Source organism: Diadema antillarum, unplaced genomic scaffold (assembly GCF_040938485.1).
Source record: "Diadema antillarum isolate AM-2024a unplaced genomic scaffold, OU_Dant_1.0 seq00000264_RagTag, whole genome shotgun sequence".
In the NCBI taxonomy this organism is placed as follows: Eukaryota; Metazoa; Echinodermata; class Echinoidea; order Diadematoida; family Diadematidae; genus Diadema; species Diadema antillarum.
The window spans coordinates 166,597-191,102 of record NW_027271302.1 but is presented as its reverse complement, the minus strand read 5'-3'; the positions used below and the strand labels follow the sequence as shown (position 1 = coordinate 191,102).

Genomic DNA, 24,506 nt, shown 5'->3' with positions numbered 1-24,506 from the left:
CGACACCAGCCTTGAGATGAAAATTGTAAAGTTACATGCCGGAACACCACAGATTACAATCCATGATGGTCGGTGAAGTGATCCATGAAAGAATAAAAGGGATGTTAGGCCATCCACACAGTGGATTTGCACCAGTGTTCATTCAAGGCCAGGACTTGATGAATTCACTCTAACTGAATCTAGAATGTAGTAGAGTGCAACAAGAGTCCATCTCCTAGATTCTGCTTTGCAGGAATAGCTGGCCATTCTCTGATCAACCACATCATTACCTCTTTTGGTTAAGTCTTACAACTTGAATATTGCTGGTTTTTTATTGTTGTCATCCCTGGTGACTCCCAGTTGGGGTGGGAAAGTTGACAGCATCAGCATGTGTTTCTTGCCTGTAGATGTCTTTACTACATGATGAGAGAACAAGGTCACCATTCTCTTTCTCCCAAAATGTCTTAGAACTCAGTTTTTCCCTTCCTTCTGTTGTCTTTATCTGTGGAGCAATGCCAGTCCTGTTAGTCATGAGAGTCCCCCCACAGGTTGTGATTGCAGGAGAAGCCACCTAGTGAGTTGGACCGAAGAGTACAATCTATCCATAGAGATGTTACAACCCTGCACAGAAGTCTTTGATTTGACTCACTCCGCCATGGTTTTCACATACCTATAGTTCTCTGTCCCTGACACACAATATGGATCCTTTCCATTCTGTGGCTTCCCACCATACGTGTGATTTGTATGTGTAGCTATATCATGCATCATTGACTGCCTTGAATAGCATGCCATATTTTGCAGGCTTGCTTGAGTTGTACTGTTTGAATGATATTTGAATACACATGGATAGATAGTTTCAATGATGGGCAGGTATTTGCTTGGAACAACATGTTGTGCACAGTTGTCATTGAACTCTTCAAATGAGTATGTCCCGGAATGCAGCACACCTGTCATTTTTCAAACGTTTCTTTTGTGTGTTCTCGTCATTGAGCGACACCTGTGAGAGGAGGAATTTCATACATTCTTACCACCAAAGATATGGTGGCCTGCTCTGTCTGAGAATAATGTACTTGTTAGATAGTCATTTTGTCTGAGAAGTCCACAACAGTAACATCCCTCACATGACCAAAGTTGTGAAAAGGCTTCTGGAATTTGTATGATAGTTTGGAAACTATGCAGTGTTCTTTGATTGATGTCTCATGTTAACAGATAATGATGATGATAATAATATTATTAATAATAATAATAATAATAATAATAATAATAATAATAATAATAATAATAATAATAATAATAATAATAATAATAATAATGATAATTATAATTATAGGAGTAATACAAATAATAATATTAAGAATAATGATAATAATGATATCAGTAACAATAATGATAATGATAATAATAATAAAAATAACAATATTGATGATAATAAATAACACTTAATAGTGATGTTTCTATTAAAGTACATTAATATGGAAAAATGTATTAAATTAAAATGCAGCATTATGTACATATAGTAGATTATAACAACAATGATAACAAAAATTAGAATGGAGTAAGTAGATACGTTTTCAGCAATGATTTAAGCTCATCAACACTTTCAGCATAACAATCCATATGATCCATATCTTTGTTTCCCAACAGTGACTTTTCAATTTTCTTCTTGTTTGTTTGCTCTGCTTCGTTGACATGAACACATTAAAACAATCTTTTGGAGCAGTAGCATCTTTAACACATCCTTTCACAGTTTCAGGAGACCCTCTCAGTATATTACTCCTTCGTTGACGACCATCAGCTGCTGGGCATTGGTCTGTCCATTCAATTTGGGGTGAGTTCTTGCTTCTGTAGTAGGACAAAGCACAGCTGAATATGTGTGTCTCTCTACTGGTGGATCCGCATTGTCACAATTACAAGTGTAGCTGGATCCAAAGCAGCATCAATGCTGTTTACAAGTCTACTTCTTGTAAGTTTCCTTGGGGTCTTTTCATTGGCACCCTCCTTTTTATCAGTATGCACACTAATGTTGTCATCACTGCTGTTGTCCTTGGCTTGAGCTTGTTCATTCATTAATTCTTCATATTCCTTTTCAGTAATAAGTTCATCCAAGTTGCACCAGTATCATCATTGTACATTGAATGGCCACTAGTTGAGTGGACATCAACTTGTGATAGACAATGCTCACTAGTCAAGGAGATCCCTTTTCTTTTCAGGTTCCATTGTGGCAAATCCATGTCTAGAAGTGAATCATTATGTAGGGCTGTAGAATCATGGTATGCAATAGATAAACAAGCATAGATACATGTAGGATATGGCCATGATGGGGGTTTTGGGCAGGTGAATGGATATGGGGGGTTGGGGAGGGTGAAGGGATGTGGGGGGTTGTGGAGGGTGAAGGGATAGAGATTTCAATTCCAGATAATCAGGGCCTACTGATAATGTAGACTCACCATCTGGTGATCACCCTCTGTACTTGGACACATAGTTGAAAACTACACATGTGAAAGCAATGCTCACTACTGGCGGAGAGTGAACAATTTTGCATAGAGGGGTATTTTGGGGCACTGATTTCAAAATTTGCTGTATCCAAGAGATCTGACCACTGGGTCAGCAGTCATCTCCAATTCCAATATGACCACTATGACAAAACATTGTAAAATCCCAGTTTTTAGTTCTAAATGACATAAAGCATTGGAATTTAGTACTTAAGGGTGTACAAAAATGCTGAGTTCAGTAATAAATCAATTTTAAATGTCTGACAAGCTGCATGGCAGCCATTTTTAATTCCTACATGTCTGGCATGCTGGTGTGTTGAAATCTCTTTCTTGGATTTGTAAATTAGACTACCTGATTCAATACCTATCCTTCACATAACCCTTCTGAGGAAGATCTGACATACCCTCCTTGTACTTGTAAAGTAACTGATCCTCTCTCTCCAATCTTCTCCCAAGATGATGCTCAGCTATGCATTAATTGTTTTGAAGATGTTGGGGATTTTCTATTAACCCATTGAGGACGGGCGGATTTTGCTGCAACATGCTTTTCCCAGGACACTTGCCTGTGTATTCTCAGGACTTGTCTTCAACATGTTAAAAGTATAGCCAACTGCTTATGACTGACCATTCTCCATCATCACAGATTTCTCCAAGCTTTTGATGATGGACAATTGATGAGAGTGGATGTCACATGCTGGATGTCTTGCAGTTTCATTGTTTGATAGGGAAGACTGCATATGAGTCTAGTTTTCTTCAATAGATAGCAGCACACCCGACAAAGTAAGATGTTTCTCCAAAGTGCCTTATCTATGTCATCACTATAATCTGTGTACCTATCTATTCAATTTATTTGAAAATGTGGAATATACAATGTGTAAAGGACATCTGTTATTAGCTATCAATTTCATGTGTTCATTTTCAGTGATGCTCAATCATTTTCCTTAGTCATTCTACTTTTTACACACAAAAAGATCCCAGATATATTCCCCTTTAATTATCTGGTAAGGGGCTGAATCTGTTGTCTTTATTTACCACAAACATAGTCATTCAGAAATCAGAACATAGAAGTGGTGGCATTGTGTGGTCAGAAATCGCTTTCAGATGCCTGAAGAGTGTCATGAGGGACAAGTGTTGTACTCTCAACTCTGGTATGATTTTCTTCTATCACTTCATCTGATGTCACAGCCTTTAATTGACACCTCATTCTAATTACCTTGAGGTAATTATACTCATAGGGGTCATGCACGGAGTAATGCACTGAAATATTCCATGAACTTGCAACATTTTTTACATCAATGAACTTTGCTATTCTGAATAATAGACAAACTTTTTGATTACCAAGAATATGATAGAGTACTTTCTGTTGTTCATGCTTAAAGGGGAAGGCTAGTAACTGATCAGTGGGAATCAGTGGAAATGCTGAGAGATGATTGTTCCAATCCTTATGGGATTCATTAAAGAGTTCATTGTATATCTATTGTTGTGTGAAAATGATTTGCTTCAGAATGGTCTCATATTCAAGTAATGTGCAGTTTAATGCTTCCAGGTTAGCGTCCCTGGTCAGTGACGGAGCATTAATCTGCACATTACTTGAATATGACACCGTTCTGAAGCAAATCATTTTCACACAACAATAGATATACAATGAACTCTGGAATGAATCCCATAAGGATTGGAACAATCATCTCCCAGCATTTCCACTGATTCCCACTGATCAGTTACTAGCCTCCCCCTTTAACTAAAAACAGTTGGATTTTTGGCTGAATAGTACAGTGTATATATTAGATCTGGATTCCACTGCACTTCCTGCATGAATTAAATGAGAATATAATGAGTTTATGAGAATTGTCATTTTTAATTGTCCTATGTTTTAAAAGTTATTGAATATAAAAGATTTGTTGTTATTTTGAAACCAGAAGATAGCCAATGTGTAGCACATGTATCATGTATATAGTATTATGCTTCACCTTACATTGGACCTGTTGGTACAGGGGCACATGCATGCCGGAAGCCCATTTTAGATTTCACAGATGCAGCAGTTTTAGATCCTTGAGACAAGTCATCATTTCATCATCAGGTGTATTATATCGCTAAATATTTCAAACATACATGGGTGTGTCTTCCCAAAGGAGGATGATGGATTACATGTATTACTGCCATATGTGAATTTACACTGGAGCTGTGCTTTAAAGTCAAGTTCTAAGACTCAATCTGAAGACCATGCTGTGTCTACAATGTATTTGAATGTACTGTAAAACACAATATTTTCATGGCATGAAATTTTGGTGAATCGGAGCTGACGGCCTTTTTGGTGGCATGAAAGTTTCACGAGTGCATCTCACATTCAATGCATATACTGTAGTGTAGACAAGAACTTTTGTGCGCGTTCAATTTCATGAATCTCGTTTCACAGTACCCAACCAGGATAATAAGTCTCCATCACTAGAGAGCCAGTATTTCACCTCACCTGTAGTATACAGTGTAATGCAGGTAGCATTTAGGAAGAACAAGTCTACCAGTATGACAGATTTAATGAATACAGTATGCCTGTAATAAGCTTCAAGATATCTTTCAGGAAGAATGGTGTATTTGTATAATGTTTTTAGGATTTTTCCTGTTTACATGTTCTTATATCAAACTATGGATTAACCTTTCCCAAAGTAATAATACCCAAAGTATATGGGGAAAATATTTTCTTAAATTCTTCAGTATCAAACTTTGTAACATATAAAAGTAGACATAAGAAATGATCAATTCCAGTTACACTTTGTTTTTGAGCTGCAACGTGTAAGTGTCAAGGTTTCTCTCAAGTGCAAAAAACACCTGGTAAACAACATGACCCATGGGTGTGTTAGTGTTTCAAGTGCAGGATTGGCACAAAATATGCAATATACAGAAATTTTAAATGATGTAACAGATCAAATGGATTGTTTCATGTGTTGGTTTAGATTTTCTCCACTCCTCTTTATAACACATGCTGATATTTTTGTTGTTGTTGTGACTGTATATCATCAGCTTGATGGTACATTGTAATGTTAATATCAATTCTAATCTAGTAAATACTCTAGATTGCATTCTTTACATTCTCATTGAGGAATACAACTGATTGGGTAAGTGCAAATCCATTGTCATTGACATCTGGAATAGTTACAGTTTCACATGTATCGTAAATGTCACATTGATTTTTAAAACACAGCTCTTGAATATTGTATATAGAATTAGCAGTAGGCCTACATAACAACCTGCTCGATTGCTTGAGTGGCATAGTACTATACATGTGCTATCCAAATTTAAAATCTGATACGAACCGTGTATCATAATTATTTCCAAGCGTGAATTCAGTACATTCCTGTTCTTGTCATGCTTGCAACATGTACTTCACTGTTGATCATGTGGCTGTAAAATAAATCTTCAAAAATAAATGAAAAGAAAGTGGTCACTACTCTATGTATTGTCTTTGAAAGATGTGTTGAGAAAGACCATATCCATAGAGTATTTTTAAGACCTTTCATTACAATATAGGCCTACATGTAGTAGGGTGGTAGATCCAATTACCGGACGCTTTTTTTTTGCTAAAAATAACACCACTTATTCACAGACTCCTGGAAATTACGAATTCAGCCAACTTATGTCAATTGTTCGTTCCAGTTTTTAGAAAATATGCTTCAAACATACCCCTCTAAAAATAGTTGTTTTTTGTGCGGTGCAAAATCGCATTGTATTACCGGACGCGATTTTCGCAATTGAATAATCGAGGTCTTTCGCACCTAGTCCTTGCACCAGAATCACAAATCACCGTACACATTCTCACCGAGCGGATTACAAAGAAAAAAATCGGCAAATGAGGCTCAAATTTCGTATTGTACGGAAAATGTCTTTCTTGAACATTTCGAACAGTTCACACAATAAAACCTTGTGAGAAATCGACAACTGGTTACACTCTACTTCTAGTTTACGTGCTTTGTCTATGGGAGCTGCACGCGCGGATGACAAGTTGCGGGCCACTTAGCACACAACTATTCCGCATCGTTCGTGTTTGAGGACGCTAGCTACAAATTTCCGATATCGATCAGTGAACTTTTGGTTCTATTGGAATCTTCAGCATTTTTCCTGTATGTGAGTTGGATTTCATAGAATTTCAGTTTTGAAATGTGATTCAAACACGCGTAAATATTAACTAAGATGAGTTGCGGGTCACTCAACTATAAATTTGAGGTAAAATGTGAATTTCTTCATGTTTTTACATTTTTATGTCGCGTTTTTTGCGATTTCGGTCCACACAAAGTTCTGTTAGGCTAATCTACGAAGTCTCGCGCATACAGAATGTCATTAGTACGCAAAAATGTGTGTGTCCGGTAATGCCATGGTGTCCGGTAATACCATGCTTGCCTATATGTTGGTAAGGCATTTTGCTGCCTTTAATGACATGCTCAGAAATATTTGTACCGTGTGTGTACCTACTATTTAATGTGTGCATCATACAGATTATATACAATACACAAATATACCTTGGCTTATGTCTGTACAATGTACAATGTACATAGCACCGAGTGCCCATCATAAATTAACCACTACATGTTGAATACACATAACTACACTTGTGTTTACATGGATGCTTCACCCCCCCCCCCCCCCCACACACACATACGTGTATAATATATATATATATATATATATATATATATATATATATATATATATGATAGATGATAAATAATACTAATGATAATACTAATGATAATAGAGAGAGAGAGTAGGGGCAGCATGTGTGACGGCCATGTAACATTTTATCATATTGTGTTGTTAAAAGTGCAAAAGTTCCACACTGAGTTGTTGGTTTTATTCATTTTGAATGAAGTTGAATGAGGCAAACAAGGTAGCAGTTTCATCATTTCATTTGGCAAGACTAAGAAAATTATACAATTTTGAAGAGTGCTTTGTTTTATTGAAACAGTGTCAAGAGTAGCAGCCACATATGTGAAGGTAACTATGCCATGGCCTCACAGGTCTTCCACTGACTGGCATAGAAAATGTATGTCTTGACATGCAATCACAATGAAATGTGTTCTCTGTAGCATTAAGCCTAGCTGTGAAATACTTGTAGGGAGTACAAAAAGCCATGATGTAAAAAGGAAAATGATGATATTTGGACAGATATTTTATGATGTCATGTGTTACTATTCCTTTCCTATATTCTGCTTGAAACTGATATACAGCAAAGAATGCCCCCATTTTCTTCACAACATCACCACCAGGAAAAAAACAGCAACAACAAATTACGAGAAGCAATAGCCTGCCTATACAAATCAATGCGAAAATTTGAGTACCAGGCATGGTGATGCATGCCTGTTAGGCCAGTCCTCAGCTAGCAGTTTGCTATGGTGAAGCTGTACATATATACATACAAAGATAGGCAAGCTTTACTGTATGAACTAAATTCTACATGAGAGACTATATCATCAGTGTTAATACGTGTAGGTCTGCAAATACAAACATAATAGGTACATGCCATGTTGATACATAATTCGTTCATCGGATCATCAGCAATAAAGGAGTCATGTTGCACACATGTGACTTGGTGCTACTGTTATTACTTTATTTGCCACTTCGAGTACAGTGAATCTACAAACTACACAAAATATCTCTGACAGAGGTTACCTTGTAGCTACAAGTATATGTCACTAATCACAAACTTATCATAGACAAAATTCAGTTTAAGTACGTACTCTTACATTACCTTACTAGAAAACTGATCATTGTATTCTATACCTACTGCACCAAATTGGGAGAGAGCTGATGTGTAAGTATCAAAGAATAGATTCACAAAATTTCTTTTGAACATTTCCAACCATCTATATAATCTAGTTAAGACTAGACTAGTCTCTAGGAAATATCTAGAAGAGCTGCAAAACAAACTGTAGGATACCTTGATAACATATAATTATACAGTCATTGTTTGTAGTGACTTTTGCAAAATCACTTAGTGCGGCTTCCAGACTTCCAGATGTATGAACTATCATCATCAATGATGCATATCCAGCCATGTAACTCTATCTTGAAATAGAATTTAGATTTGTATGATGATATGGCATTATGTTATGCAGTAGTAAATGCTGTACATGTGTCACATTGTACAGCATGCGGGAGCATGACAGAGACATATCTCCTGTCTGCCTCGCAAACTGAGAACGCATCAACATTAAATTCATTGATTTGTTTGCGTAATTATGCTACTTCTGGCTACTTACAGAAATTGTATTTTGTGTGTGTGTGTGTGTGTGTGTGTGTGTGCTTGTAGTGATATGAAATCTTGATTGTTCTACTGCAGTCTACAGCAGTCTTGGACTACACTGGCATGCATCATGGTGAACATGAGCAAAAAAAGGGTCTGCATGATATGAACATTCATACTGCAGTATAGTTTAATTCTGTGGACAGTGTATGTCCTAAGCTCTTAAGTCCACTTTCAGCCCTTGTATGGATATCTGGAAACAAATAGAGGGATACCTGGGTATATGGTTTTGGTAGCAATCAGAATCATTTCCTAAATCACCCTCCTATACACCATTCATAGAACACAATTATGACATCTTGTTGGTATCAACCGTGGATACAGGGAAATTGATAAATGTGTTAGTACATTCAAGAATATAGTGCACAATATCTTCATAAAATTCAAGAGCTAGATCACAACAAAAATTACTATTCTTGAACACAAAGCTTTACTGAAGAAATCTACACCACATCAAACTATAGCTTAAATGTTGATGTATATTATAAGCACTTTGGTACATGTAGGCCTACATATTACTTACTCATAATTTCTCTACATAATAGTAATTACTTCTTTCCATCTCTCCCAGAGCACAGCCAATGTTTTGGTCCTGGGCATTGTCAGTATTCCATTTCAGTTAGTACTCTGTGCTCTTTCAGTACTTCAACTAACGAGTGTCCACCAATGGTCAGTGATTGTAATCTTATGTAGATATTAAGACATTTTGCCATGACACTTTTAGTACAACAGAATGCTGTGGCTTTTTGTCACAATTCCACAAATAATTGCACATTTTCTGGTCGTGTAAACAGTGAGCATCTTGGGTTGTCAATACCTGTATTACTTTCTGCTGTTTGCTACATGTACTTTGTGACGGAATTATCACTCTTTCTGAAAATAGCATGTAGAAGCACATAAATACCTGCACATACCTTGCATGGGTTTTTAACTCACCTGAGTCAAACCCCAAAGTGAGCTATTGCAATCATTCATCTTCAGGCTTTATCTAGAACCAGAAGTGAAAGAACTTTAATTAGTGCTATGAGTACATGCATACCGTAAGTTACCATTATACTGGTTTATACATTGTGGATCTAGAGGTGCCCCTTCAGAACCTGGGGTGGAGGGGATGGGGGTTGTGGGACCAAATTGGGGCCCAATTCCTAACATTATCAGCTTTTTCTTTGAAAACCCCAAGACAAAATTTCACCAAACTTGGCAGTTAACATCCCACGGGTGACAGGATCTTATATTGTTTAAGAGTGCAAGCCCCAACCCCTTCCCATATTTAAGACTCTTTCAAAATCTTCTCTTGAACCAGAAGGGAGAAAGCTTAGTGCTATGAATGTAAGTACAGGATGTAGGTTGGTAACTGTAATTTGAAGCCAGTGGATCCATGGGTGCCCCCTCAGAGCCAATGGGTTTGGGGTACGAGTTGTGACCTTTTTTTTAAAGTTTCATATTTATCTTGATGTGTGGTCTAATGCATGGTCAAATTTTTACCAAAATTGACAGAAGTTTTGACAGGAGGATATTTCAAGAAATGGGCACATAACCCAGTTAGGGGTCCCCAGGGTGCCCAGAACCATAAAATAAGAGAACCTTTAAACTAGAAATGTTGCTATGACGACTGTTATGCTTCCAACAAACTATATTATTCTCCAAATGGGTCTACAGAACACACCTTGCTTTCAAAGCGTGGAAAATAGATGAAATGTAAGCATTTTCACTTGATCTCTGACCCCATGGCCAATTATTTATCCAATATAATCTCTGTGTGGTAATGCATGTATAAAAATTGTATTAAAAAATATATCATTACCAAGTTTAGATACACTGCTCAGTGTAAGAAGATGTACATTCAATCATTCAATCAAATTTTATACAAACTTGGCAGGTATTTAGATTGCCAAGTTGATATAATACACAAAATGGACACCATACTCTCCTGGAAAGTGATAACTTGTGATACACATGAGAGCATTAGACCCCAACTTTCTTGTCAAATAGTTTTGGGACTCCTGGTTCTTTCACTTGACAATTTCTCAATTTCCTGCATGTTACAACCAAAGTTGGATGTGAAAATCCATGAAATTAAAAGGTAAAAGAATTTGTGTTCTCAAGGAATGAGCTTAATCAATTTTTATGACCAGTTTAAGGAAAATGTGATACTCTCTTCATAATGGCTGCTTTGGTGTTCTAAATTATTCATTGTCATCAAAGCAATGAGCAAGATAGGGCAGTCAATAGAACCTTGGTTTTATAACTTTACTGTTTCCAGTTACTTTCCATAATTATTTTTTCATCTTTTCATTTCTGATGAGTTACACTTTATGAAGCAGAGAATCAAACATGTTTCTGTGAGCAATGGGCATAGTCACATAGATGCCAAGTTCAAAAAATATTTATGAGTGAGATTTTCATGACTCAGCATCTCGGCGCGCGCGCATGTGCGTGAGCGAGGGAGCGAAGCAACTGAACAAGGGGAGGGTGTGGGAGGGGGGTATCCGCCCTCCCACGGTTAGGAGCTTTTTCAATTTTTAGCTCTTCATGGTGCAAGCTGGTGCATACTTAAGTGACTATTTTTTACTTATTTTGAAAGACAAAAGGGAAATATACCTTCAATTGCAACTCTCACTTTAATCCTTTAAGCTATGCTCCCAATGTGTGAGAAAAATGGGTGTCATACGTGAGATCGTGAGACAGACCCTAAATGCTTGAGTCTCACTCACAATGCGTGAGACTTGGTAGCTCTGCAGTCATGTATTAAAGCGTGGTCTGTTGAGAATGCTAACAATTCTTAATAGCAAGTACATGTACTGGTAATGATTGCTAGCTACTGGTATGAATTAATTGACATCATTCTGATAAGGACCAGTACTGGGGTGGAAGGAATGGTTTATGACCAAAGGAAATACTTCCTATCGATTGTCAGAGCTATAAGCTCAATTATGATCTCCTCTTGGTGCTGCTCGGACACTCCATTATTCAATGCTGGCAAAGAAAACTTACCATCTCCTGTCTACTAATACAAATACACTCTTACATGTGTAGGATTAGTATACGTACAAGTTACAGTATAGTCATATGAAAATAATTGTTCTTTGCTTAAATCTACACACACACACACACACACCTACACACTGCACACAAACACAGTATGCACACATTCACACAACATACACACATTGAGCAAAATCACAAATCTCTGATCCCTGTCTATCATAGTAAAAAGAAATATTACTTGACCATTCCCACATCATTCTAAATTTCATATGCTAAATTATTTCTACACCATCAATTCAGCCTTAGAATAATATTTCTGCACAGGAAAAGCACACTGTCATATATTAGAATGCATTCTAGATACACTGTCAAATTCTAGAATTTGTACTGTAGCTTATCATGTTTAATATCTAGGTTTCCTCACTCCCCTTTTCAGCATGACTACCAAATAGTATCCACGTTCATGTACTCCATGTACGTCTTCTCCTGCTGTAGATATCTGCTCATGGCATCATAGCACAGTTTGTACTGGTCCTGCAGATTACACAATATTGAAAGAAATGTGCAATACTAAGTAGCTCCATACATTATTGGTAAGAATAGAATTGATATTTCTACAAGGAATATCAGGATGATTATTTCAAGTTGTTTATGATTCTTGAAAGCATTTAAAATGTTTGGACTATTTTTAAGCTGAATAGGTCCTACCATTTCTTCTCTACAACTCCTGTAATCTATTCATTTCTTGACTGTCATGTTCTCAAAGACAGACAATGTTGTGTTCCAGCACATGAGCTGTGTCATTTCATTTCATCATGCAAGAAAAACAATGAAATGAACTCACATGTATTAATCATGTTTCCAGGATACAGATACAATGTATACTATGTTTTGTGAAAATGAAATTGACTCTACTGAATTGGCATCTTATCAAAATAGAAGGTTTTTGATATTTGGAAGACAATGGACATTTACATAAAACTAAATCTACAGCTTCTTTTATAAATAGTTTTCATTTGCCCATGTTTTGCATTTCTTTAAGCAAGTAAATGGTGATTAACCTGTTACATCGGCTCTCATAAGTGTAATACACTGTATTTAGTCATCATCATGGTTTTGTAGTGTGCTAAATACACACACAAATTTTATTCACACAGTTAATAAAATTTTATTTACAAAGTAGGTCTCACTGAATCATGTCAATAGTCTGTGCCTGGCATGTTATATTTGACCGCCCAGCTCAAACCCACAAAAAAGTCACATATTTGGATTCTCCATAACTGGCCAAAAAACATGTAATTTGTGTTGACCTACTTTTAAGTTTGCCTTATCTGGGAGAATAATCCTTCTTCTACCTATCATCAAAATTTGGCGGCTTAAAACAAAATTAAAATCAAGTTATCAGCAGTCTTTCTAGACCACCTTTTTTTTTTTGTCTGAGAGGCACTGCTTTCACTGGGAAATAGAATATATTTTCATTGATACTTCTGTGCAGCACACCTGAGTGACCCTAATCTTTCAAACCCTCTTTGCTCCCTTTTCTATGAAAACTGCATGTCCTTGCTGTCTCACATTTTAATCATTAGTAGTTCAAAATGGTCTAATTTTAACAAGATAATATTATATCATTTCAAAGCTTAGCGCTTACTCATTTAAACCATGTAGAAAAGTGGAAATTCATCTTGGCCTACTTTTTGTGGGTTTTAAGCTGGGCGGTCACATAATAAATCCTGCAAGAATAGGAACAAAATGTCGGCCTTTTGCCAAAAGGGGACTAACAGTGTACAAAGTCTATGGTGTTAAGGGGCTTTTGGCATAAGGCCGACAAAAATTGCAAATATCACTTGATATCATATTTGCGATGAAATTACTAGCATACAATTTATGTAAAGAGAAACTATCAAACTATGAAAGTTTTAAGCCCAAGAATAAGACTATATTGCCCTGTCACACATTTGTGGAGACTGTCATATTCACAACAGTGGCGGATCCAGAGGTGGGCATGCCAGGAGCGCACCCCCTCTTTATGATTTGTTGAAACAAAAGAAATAAAAAGGAAAAAAATTGGGGTGCTGGGCCCATCCCCCTTTAATTTTGTAAAGGCGCCTCCCTTTTACGATCTGCCCCTGCACAATACAATATAAGTACATGCATCCGTTTTAAGACACTTACATGTGATTCCACCATGTTGGGTCTGTTGGCACGAAGTACCTGAACTGCATGGAAGATGTCTACTGTGTTCTCTCTCTGGCACTTGTCAATCACAGACCATAGAGCACAGAACACTCCACTTCGACTGACCCCATTTCTGTGAAGGATGAAAGGTCATCACCTTACAAAATCCTTACTATTTTTGCAGTTCATGTGAAATAAAAGCAAGTATATATGCTTTTATAGGTTGTTTTTTTTTTTGAAGCATGAAACTTTTACGAATTGCTAACCATGAAAAACTTATGAATATAGGCCTACTACATGTGCTTCCATTCAATACATTATGTAGACAAAAAACTTTTGCATGTACTATACTTTCCCAAATCTTAGCTTCTAACGAAATTCACGTAAGTTTCACCCTTGTGAAGATTTCTGGTTTCAACAGGATCTGATTTCTGGTATATGTCATATATGTGCTCTGAGAAAGATAGTATTTGATGTAAGTAATTATGTATTAACTGACATACAAACATTAGTTTTTATTTGACTACTTTTTGGTACATACATTTGTATATATTTGGTAGATATAAAGCTATTTGCTAAAAACAAGAAAAAGAAAGAAGAAAGGAAGCACAAAAAACAACCCAACTAAAATTGCGTGTCTGGTCAAACATGGGGGCCATCCCATTTGGGTAAAGAAGCAACTATTGGGCATTATATGGGAACTATCAAATTGTGTAGCTAGTCAGAAGTTAGACTAATGGTAACACTCACATGCAGTGGACGATGACTGGGCCCGAGGTTTGGGCAGTCTTGACCGCTTTCTGTACTGCCTTCACAAGGTGGATGAGTGACATTGGAGATCGTAGCTTGTTGCTTGTAGCACTCCATCCAAACAGTCTGAATTGGGTCACAGTCACACTCTGGTTGTGACAAAAAATGACAACAGAGAAATCCCAAATATTTGTTTGCAGTTAAACTTCAAAATACTACCTCCATCTAACAATCTATTTAAACTAATGTTGCTGTAAAGAATTGTATATCTTATTGAGCAAGACTACTTATTTTCATTTTGTTCTGTAATTATGGTAATCTCAGAAGACAACAACACGCTTGTGCCTTGTGCTGAAATTACTTTATTTCCCAATATACACAGTGAGTAGATTGGACTTCATATGTTGGTATGATGGCTGTATCATTTACATCTGCTTCATTATTTCATGCAAAGTGCAGTCCCAACATCAGATTGTCATCTTCCTTGTCATTAGATTATAGGTCACAGTGTTTGCTTTTTTTTGATTAAAACTCTCCAATAAATAAGTATGTTTCTTTATACACTCACACACTCACACATAAAGCAAGTGAAGCAATGAATTCATAGCTTTTGAAATATTCTAATTACCCACCCACACACACACACACACACACACACACACACACACACACACACAAAATCAATCATAATTCATGTTTCCCTCACACTAAATTATCAATCAACATATAATATATATATATATATATATATATATATATATATATATATATATATACACACACACAAATACAAACAGACACTTTGCTTTCCCCAGAGCTCAGAATTGCATTATACAGCTCATTACACTCGAAAAGAGACGGTAACACTGAACTCTGGAAACAAACCTCTCCCTTGCTTGAGACAGTAAAGATATCAGAATCAAAGTGAGGCGCACTAGAAGATCCCACTCGTTCAATGTTCAGAGATCCCAACTGAAGTGTTCCCACATTAGGCCAGTACTGCGCACATGTCTGAAAAAAAAAGTGGAGGGTTGAAATTATGTTAACTCACTTCCCAAGAAAATCTCTTGAGTCCTTTATACAGTCTATTTGAGATTCTCCTACAAAGTTGGTTGAGAGCCTAAAAATGATAATGGGAGATTTTTCTCTCTTTATACTCATGCTTGTATTCAAAAGATTTTTTTTTTGTTTTTTGCAGAATAGTGTGTTCATTGACTTGCAACGCTAAGGAGACTTTATCAAAATTATGAGCAATGCTTGTTTACACTGATCAAATTTCCAGTTTCTATGTAGTAATATGCAAAGATATTGAAAAGGATTATTGTGCAATATCTTATATCTCATATCTTATAACCTGTTTCTTGTTTGATTGCTAGAAATGCACCTCTATTGCATGCCATTTAGTTCTTTTTCCTCATTTTCCTCAGCGTCCTATGGTATACGCTGTAAAAAAGTTTAAAATAAACAATTGTCATTAACTCTTTCACATCCTGTACCAAAGACAAAGATGAACACAGAGTGAAAAACTGCTAGTTTAACTTTCCAATCTTAGCTGACTTTACTGTTACTCAAAAGACGCTCACTTTAATGCAAGAAAAAAATAAATGTAATGGCTGCTTCATCACATCTAAAGCAACAAAATAGTGCTACCCCAAAAAATTATGACAATGGTATATTAGGACATTTCTTAGAAGGTAAGGTTGAAAGTTTGCAAAAAAAAATGATATGGGTCACTGTCTGTCAAAAAAAAAAATGTCCCATTACGAGGTAATGTTGTGTGTGGTATGCTGGCTCTTTATTGTCATAGTAACCACTCACCTTATCGGCTGTGTCAAGCTCATTGAGCATGACAATGACAGGACACTTCCAGTCAAAGACAAGTCGCCACATGTCCACTACTGTATTGGGCAAGGGAGCCTGGGTAGCTACAAAGACATCTTTTTCTGTGAAGGTCTAAAGAAACAAAACAAAACAAAACTTAGTGATGTAGAGTTACAGTTTACAGCAGAAGCAAAAAATAGTGGATACAAAGATAACAGATTACTGAAACCTGGATTGCACCAGTACTATACCAAGGAAGTAGTAATAGAAGATGTGACAGCAGTAGTAGGCCTTACCACTAGGAGGAGAAGTTTACTTATTATCTTATAGCTATGTACATGTCGTAGGTAGGTCCTACAGGTTGCTGTTCTAGAAAGTCTGATTACAATTATGCATGTAACATCAACTCCAATGTTTCTGGAATTTACATGTTTTTATGGGGTTACTATACACCTAATTTTGAGGTTTGGAAATATTGGGTCAAGTGCACATGTGTAGATTTTGTGTTTTAACAGCTTTTGTGAACTCGTTTTCCTGTATTAATTTGGTTTTATTAGTTTTGCACACATAGTTTTTGTGAAGTGTGCATGAAGTTCATCCAGAACCTTTAAAATTAGTCACCAATTAGCTTTGACACTCTGACACAATCATGAATGCATTGTTGGTGAGTATATCAAGTGTTTTCTAGTATAGTTTCCCTGGACTTCAAAATTCCCCATTTTAGCTTTATGGAAAGGATTGTTGATGGTTTCACATCTCAGCAAATTAAAAATCACTGAATAATCCATCTTTTTGGCTGACACAAACACATTTTCTTACTGCACAACAATACAAAAGCAGACATGTAAGCAACTTTGGACAAAAATACACATTCCTCCATTACCCCCATCTTGTTTCCTAGCTCTGTAATGGGAAGCTGCAAGCCTGGAATAAACTCCTAAAAATGGTAAGGTGATCAAGCTATACTCACATTCATAAATGATGCATTGATGTAGTCAGTGGAATCTTCAAGTCCTTCTGAGACAAGACATGGTCTCCTTGTCTCCACTTAAGGGCCAAGGAAGACAGACAATAATCAGACATCGTGATGCCACATATTATGTGCCCATTGGCAGAAAACATGGTGCCCCCTCCTCTCGCCCCCCCCCCCCCCACACACACACACTCTCTCTCTCTTAACAAAGAATACTTCTGATATCTATGTTACCATGCAAAAGATTAATGCTGAAGTGTCGTTTGCAGATTGAAGAACAGTTAATCATTAAAACAAAATGTGATATTGCAATATATTGACAAATATTGAACTTAAGACAAACAACAATTAAAAAATCACAACGCCACACATTATCATGTTCCCATGGGCAGGATACAAGGTGCCCCCTTCTCTTTCTCTCTCTCCATCCCACATAATCAGCTACAAATGGTTCAGACATTTACAATATCAGCAGAGAGTCAACAGGACATAAATGCTGAATGGTGTCTTCTGCAGACGAACTTTTGATCATTAAACAAAATCTATATTTACTGAAATATGTTTACCAGTGAAAGTTGATTCATAGACTACAGTTTTATTCACATATTGAACTAAGAAAGTATATCTTGTTTTCTTTATCACAGTAAAACAGATTCATACCTTGCTAAAGTTGTAACTGTCATTAAAATATGTGAATGATTAAACTAGAACAGTTAGAATGTAAGTCCCAGGGTTGAGGGACGAGGGATGAGAGAGTGCTGGGAAAGCAAAAGGTTTTAATGAATTTTATTAGTTGCGTTGTGTTAACATTAACTCGATTTGCTAGTGCAAAATTATTAATTTCTAATGTTTCTTGTTGACATTTTCTCTGAAGGGAATTTCTATTCTGTTTCCAGCTGGACAGAAAAATAAGTGCAGAATTCTTTTCAACAATTTTCTTAATGACTTTGAAGTGCAAGTCCCTTCATACTTCGGTTGTATTGACTCACATGGCAAGATGTCTTGGAATCTGTTCTTGTTCTTGTTTTGAGGCATCTTTCCTCCTCTGAAGGCGTTGCTAGGAGGAACCGGTGCTAGTGAGTCAAGTAACTGAAAAAGATAAATCATTCTGTAAAAATAAATGGGCTTCTTTAAATTGCACTTTGAAGAAAGTTAATGGATGACTTTATATTCAACATAATATCACTTTGACAAAACATGCTTTTGCCAATTCAACTAAGCTTTGTATAAAAAGTTCATGCAACATTACACTACACTAGGTTTGCTTTGACGAAGATCGGGCAGGGGTATTCCCTCATTTTTTTTTTTTTTTTGGTCTTTGTTTTACTTTTGTCCCAAAGTGAAAATAGAATACTTTGATTTTACTCTGGAAGTCATTAACACGACTGTGGTTGTATGCCTTGGTGTTAATATTGCAGTTTTCTTACCTCATATTCTAACTGAATGTTAGTTTTCTTTGTCTTTGGGTCCATTCTGTTGAGAGTTTCTAGCTTCTTCTTGAACTGTGACACAGGGATGTTGGTCTGGCAAGACGAATAGACCTCAAGAAGAGCATTGTAGATGAACACATACTGATCCTGTACATGGAGATGAATAGTAAGTCTATTGGGCTGGTAATAGTAAGGGATTATTTGGTTCGGTGCAATTCATATTCATATTTTGTTTAGTGTTTTATACATTAATCGTGATTGCAAATGAAATACTGCCATTTTCCCATTTATCAAAAGCAATAAGGTGTACAATCACAGAATAAAAAGATATGTAAATTTAAATCATTTTAGGTAGAGGAATGCAAGGTAGTCTTACTGAATTATGGTAGAATGAGTTGGTGGAATTGACATGCATGCAGAAGACTGTCATTAAATGAGCATATATAGCTTGAAGAGACAACAGCTTGAAGAAAAGATAAAACATATATAATCATATGTTGTATATACAAAGCAAAAGGGAAGCAAGATTATTCATTGTCGTCATCGCACCATTTGATTACAATAGATTGTGTAGATATCAGGGGGATATGGTGGGTACATTGAATGATGATGAACGTGTAAGAGCTCTATAAGCGAGTGGTACGATGTGTCTCAATTGTTCCGTAACTAAGCCTGGATGTGGTTGTTGAATCGTTGGATGTTCAAGTAGATTCAAGGAGAGTGAACAAAAATATCAAATGCCTGAAAGTTTTTGAGATTGAGATAATCGGGTATTGACTAATCCTTGTACTTTGATATAATATGCTTTTTCATGGATGTTTTGAAAGAAAGAAAAAGTCATGTGCATTGTAAATTTTTGGGCAGGGCATTCTGAACAGCTTCCTGTTTTGTTTGTTTGTTTGTTTGATTGTTATTGTTGTTTGTTTTATTTGCCAATTAAGACCACAAGTTAGCACTGGAGATTTTCTGAATCATAGTCAAAACAAGATTTAAGAAACTTGCTAATACCATTATGTCCAAATTTAGTCCCAATTGATACAGTCCAAAATATGTATATTGCTCTTCTTTATTTCAGCACATGTTTAGAGCATTTATATTTTTTGTTGAAAATAAAAAATCAAACAAAATGAAATAAAGTGATCTAGTTCCATTTATTAGACTATATCCCAATCATCTAAAGGTAATTATAGAACCTAAAACTGGTCCAGTAATCTTTCACTGTCACACAAAATGAGGGGTTACATAGAAGTCAAAATGAATCACAATCTCTTGCCTGCGTCTGTATCATCTCAATACGGTTTTCTCTCATCTCGTTGACGAATCCAAAGATGTCCACCTTTCCAGTCTCTCGCATCATACACAGCATGTTATAGAGGGTGAGGAAGGTGCCCGTTCTTCCTGCTCCAGCACTGCAGAAAGAGACAAATAAATAACATAAAAAACAAATGATGTCATATTCAGCCATTGGCATAGTAGCAAATAACAAATTTGAAGTCCATCATTAGCAAATTAACAATTATTTAAACCAAACAAAGGCAAACAGCTGCTAAATTTTGTGAAGAATTTTTCAAGGTTAATGGATATCCACAACCTAAGAGTGATATGTCACTACCACAACCTTAGAGTTATATATGTCACTACATTAGAACATTACCCATTTGTGAATTGTGAGGCAAGACAATGAAGTTTTAAAGCCTTCTACACTGAACAGACTGAGGTTTGTTTGTTTTTTTAAATCAATGTCAGTTTTCTGTAATCCCTTATGAAACATCAGTCTACTATAGTAATATGAAATATGTGAAAACACAACTCCTTGATGAAGAGCTAAAAACTCTCGTAATTCAATGGATAATAAATACAAAGGTGACATAACTCTTTTTTCCCTATTTCCTTCTTGAATTTGTCAATTTAAATATTGTATACAGAGTGTGTACTAAGCAGTCTCTAAACAAAAATTAACCAATTTGTTTTGAAAAGAAATCTTTGGCAATACCACCAGAAGTTATATATGGCCAGATATCTTCATGATACACCTTCATACTGGGTTAATTTTGTGTAAAATCCCTTGAAAAGAGTATAAATATCCAGTATTGCACACACAAATGCGACACCATGGCCACAGGGGCAGGGATACAACTGCATGCTTTGATGAAGTAATGCATTTCTACAAACTTATTCTTTTCTTGCTAGACACATTTCCTATTCATCATCATGTATCTTTTACTTTATAAGAGACACCATTCAAAGGAGAGGGCCTGGGATTGTTGCTGATGAATATAAAAGTGACCTGTGAAGAGAACAGAGCACCTACACACTAACCTGCAGTGTACCAGCATTGGTCTAGCTCCATCAGCTGGAGAAATCGTGGCATGGTGATGGAGAACAGCTTCAACAAAGTCAAGGAGAGTGGTGTAGTACTCTGGAACCCCCATGTCAGGCCAGGACAAGTAGTGGAATTGGGTGACGGTTCTTTTTTCTCCATCTCTTCCCTGCAAATAAAATAAATGAATGAAAGTGTACATACCATACAGTTTGGATGTCATCTTGGGATGTGGTGGAGGTGGGGGAGGGGAGGGGAGGTTGCATTCTGAATGTAAATTGAGCCTTTTGGAGATTGAACACAATGTTACTGGGCCAAAGCAAAAATGCCATTTTCAGGTAATCGTATTGCAATTACTCAGTGGTGTTTTCTGTTTGTCAGGCCATTAGTTTATTGAAATCAAAACATAGCAACCACATTTCTACGACACTATATTTTCAGGGGGAGGAAGGGGAGGAGGGTGTAGTACTGCTTGTACTGGTCTCCCAATTGTCAATATAACCCAGCCTTTGTGCAGCAAAATCAACTCATAACCAAGCCTTTGTCCCCCCCCCCCCCCCAGTTCAAGTGGTGTTAACTCACTTGCTACTTAATTTAATTGCAGATCTACTCCTCACATGCAGGCTGTCACTTAAAGAGCACACATCTTACCTTCTGCACCACCAACTCCCTGATGACACGATCAGAGTATGTATGTTCCTTGTATGAAGAAATCGAGAGTTTTCCGATGTTGATGGATAGTGACTCCAGGGGCCAATATTGCTTGCACTCTTCCTATATGTGATAATGGAAGTTTATTTTAAGATCCTTTCTTCACAGTTGCTAGATATAACTTTGCTATTATATCAGTTATCATGCAAAATAATCTATACAGGGTTATTAACACTGCCAATAAATCGTACTTGAGATTCTGTTCTATCTGGATTCTAGCAAATTCACAAAAGAAAAGAATAAGTCTTACAAATCTTGACAACACTAAGTATTGTACAATTCTGTGGCCAAAGCATGTAGGAAGGTGGAACAGTTTACTTCAATTTTTATGACTGCCTACAATTCATAAACAGTTTTGTGGTAATTTCTGTGATGCCTGACACAATCAATGATCAAACAACACCCTCATGTCGTTATCCTTTAAAATCAACACCATTTCAATTCAATTCCAACTCAATATTGACACAGTACGCATTTGTCAATACATATTGTTATACAATTGAAAGAAGTAAAAATGTTTATCATAAAGTGTAATACACAATATATGTACGAACACTTATCTAATGAGAAAACAATAGGGCCTAAACACTTTGAAATGGTAACAAATGGTATACATAGCGATGGTAAAAGCAGTTTCAAATGAAAGTGATACTCACCTTTCCATTCTCAGTCAAATTTGTCACCATGACAATGGTCTCAACATTTTCCTGCCATATCATCCTCCAGAAATCAGTCAGTGATGCCTTGTTTGGTGCTGCAGGACAAAGCCATTGCACACAATTCATTAAGATTTACAGGAAGTAAATTTCAAACAGATCATATGGTGATGACAGTTGGGATTTTAAAGCATAAAATATCATTACTTTTACAACACCTACATGCTTCATATGATACCAAACACTGTTGATAGAGACTACAACTTTTAGAATTGAATCCCACAACATGACATGATTTGTATAAGAGAGAAGGAAATGGTATCCATAAATCCCAATCATACGTATTGCATAAATCATTTTAAAAAAAAATCAGTTTGAAATCGAAATTCAAACCCTACATCCACTGTAATAAGATTCATATGTCAACACAAATACTGGAGTCTAGGAGTGCTGACATTAAATATGTCTGGCATCTTTGAATAGAATAAAATGAGCAAATGACTAGTGATAAATATTTTTCATTTTCAAATCACAAATTTTCTCCTAGCTATCCTTGTTTCTTTAACAATAATGCTTATTTACTACCAGTCATTATAAATATACTGATATGATTTCAGTTTACTTTTGTGGACCATATGCACATGATGGCTAGTTTGTCCCATTCCATTGGCTACTGCTATATTTTCAGTCAGGTAGATTGTGGCAAAAAAAAAATAGAAATGAAGCTAACGCGACTGGTATGCCTCCGCCAAAAAGCATGATTCTCCTAATAGGTCTACCATACATCTTGACAATGTGTGATGACAGTTTTACATAATTGGCAAAATATCAAATAATATGTTTGTCACAAATATGTTGAATATTCACTTCCCTTGAACTAGGTTTAATTGGATGAATAGCTATATTTTCTAGGAGAGCATGTATTTGAGGATTTGGGGGTTATTACTCGACTTTTGACCCTATTATAAGTTTATGCCTTGAGTAATTGTCAAGGTGTGGGGAAAATTATAAGGGCTTAATTTCTGTTTTAGATATTCAATTGTTAGGAATCTAAGCTGGCCTTTGACCCTTGATCTTTGACCCATGACCCTAAAACTCCCAAGAGAATCCCTGTCAGGCAGAACAAGCATAAATATGTACCAAGTATCACGATGATACCTTAAGCCACTTCCGAGATATGGAAAAAAAGTGAAATTCAGCACTTTCACTTGATGTTTGACCTTTTGATCTTCAACCTTTTTGGTAAAAAACTTCCCAGAAAATCTCAATCGCGTATTCATGTATACACAAAGTTAAAAAAAAAATAATCCTACAGGCATTGCATAAATATGAGGGAAAAGTTGAAATTTTGAAGAGTTGACCTTGACATTCTAACCCATGATCTCTGACCCCATGACTCCAAATTCCTAGATAATCACTGCCAGTCATTACATACATATGTAGTACGTTCCATGAAGATACCTTGAACGATTTCTGAGCTATGCAGAAAAAAAAAGTGACATTTTCGTGGTGGTGGCATCAAAACCAACAACAAAATAGTTTACTGTAGAGTGATCTGCATTAGAGATCACAGCTTGCTATGGGAAAAAAAAAAAGAAGTTTGTGGTTGTTTGAAATAGTGATAACATCTACCATCATTGTATCATTCATGTTGTGAACTTATCAATGTAGTCCCAAGGCATATCTAAGCATGTTGGTAGCACACATATTTTCTATTGACGCCTTTTTTCTGTAACATTACATGTAGTATACATTGCATGAGCACATATCTCACTATGAAATAAAGGAGTGGGTATTGAAATTGGGATCACAATTTCATACCGTCTTTACAATAGGATCTAGTGAATGTATAGCTTCTTACCTTGTGATGCAATAATCACCTTTTCCCCTCTGTAATTCTGTTGCGAGGAAAATTAAAT

At 36.3% G+C, this 24,506-nt stretch overlaps 1 protein-coding gene across 1 annotated transcript in view; it reads right to left on the bottom strand.

Annotated features, from left to right (window-relative positions):
* Positions 1-12,192: 12,192 nt before the first annotated feature.
* Positions 12,193-24,506, bottom strand: part of LOC139729793 (uncharacterized) — a 55,909-nt gene continuing 43,595 nt past the window's right edge. The window contains exons 19-31 of the mRNA XM_071640724.1: positions 24,449-24,485; positions 22,588-22,685; positions 21,872-21,994; positions 21,220-21,389; positions 20,174-20,309; positions 18,898-19,047; positions 18,460-18,559; positions 17,468-17,544; positions 16,495-16,629; positions 15,562-15,687; positions 14,677-14,825; positions 13,924-14,059; positions 12,193-12,285 (exon numbers count right to left, since the gene is read on the bottom strand). Coding sequence (XP_071496825.1) covers positions 12,193-12,285; positions 13,924-14,059; positions 14,677-14,825; positions 15,562-15,687; positions 16,495-16,629; positions 17,468-17,544; positions 18,460-18,559; positions 18,898-19,047; positions 20,174-20,309; positions 21,220-21,389; positions 21,872-21,994; positions 22,588-22,685; positions 24,449-24,485 — 1,530 coding nt within the window. The remainder of the gene's footprint in view (positions 12,286-13,923; positions 14,060-14,676; positions 14,826-15,561; positions 15,688-16,494; positions 16,630-17,467; positions 17,545-18,459; positions 18,560-18,897; positions 19,048-20,173; positions 20,310-21,219; positions 21,390-21,871; positions 21,995-22,587; positions 22,686-24,448; positions 24,486-24,506) is intronic.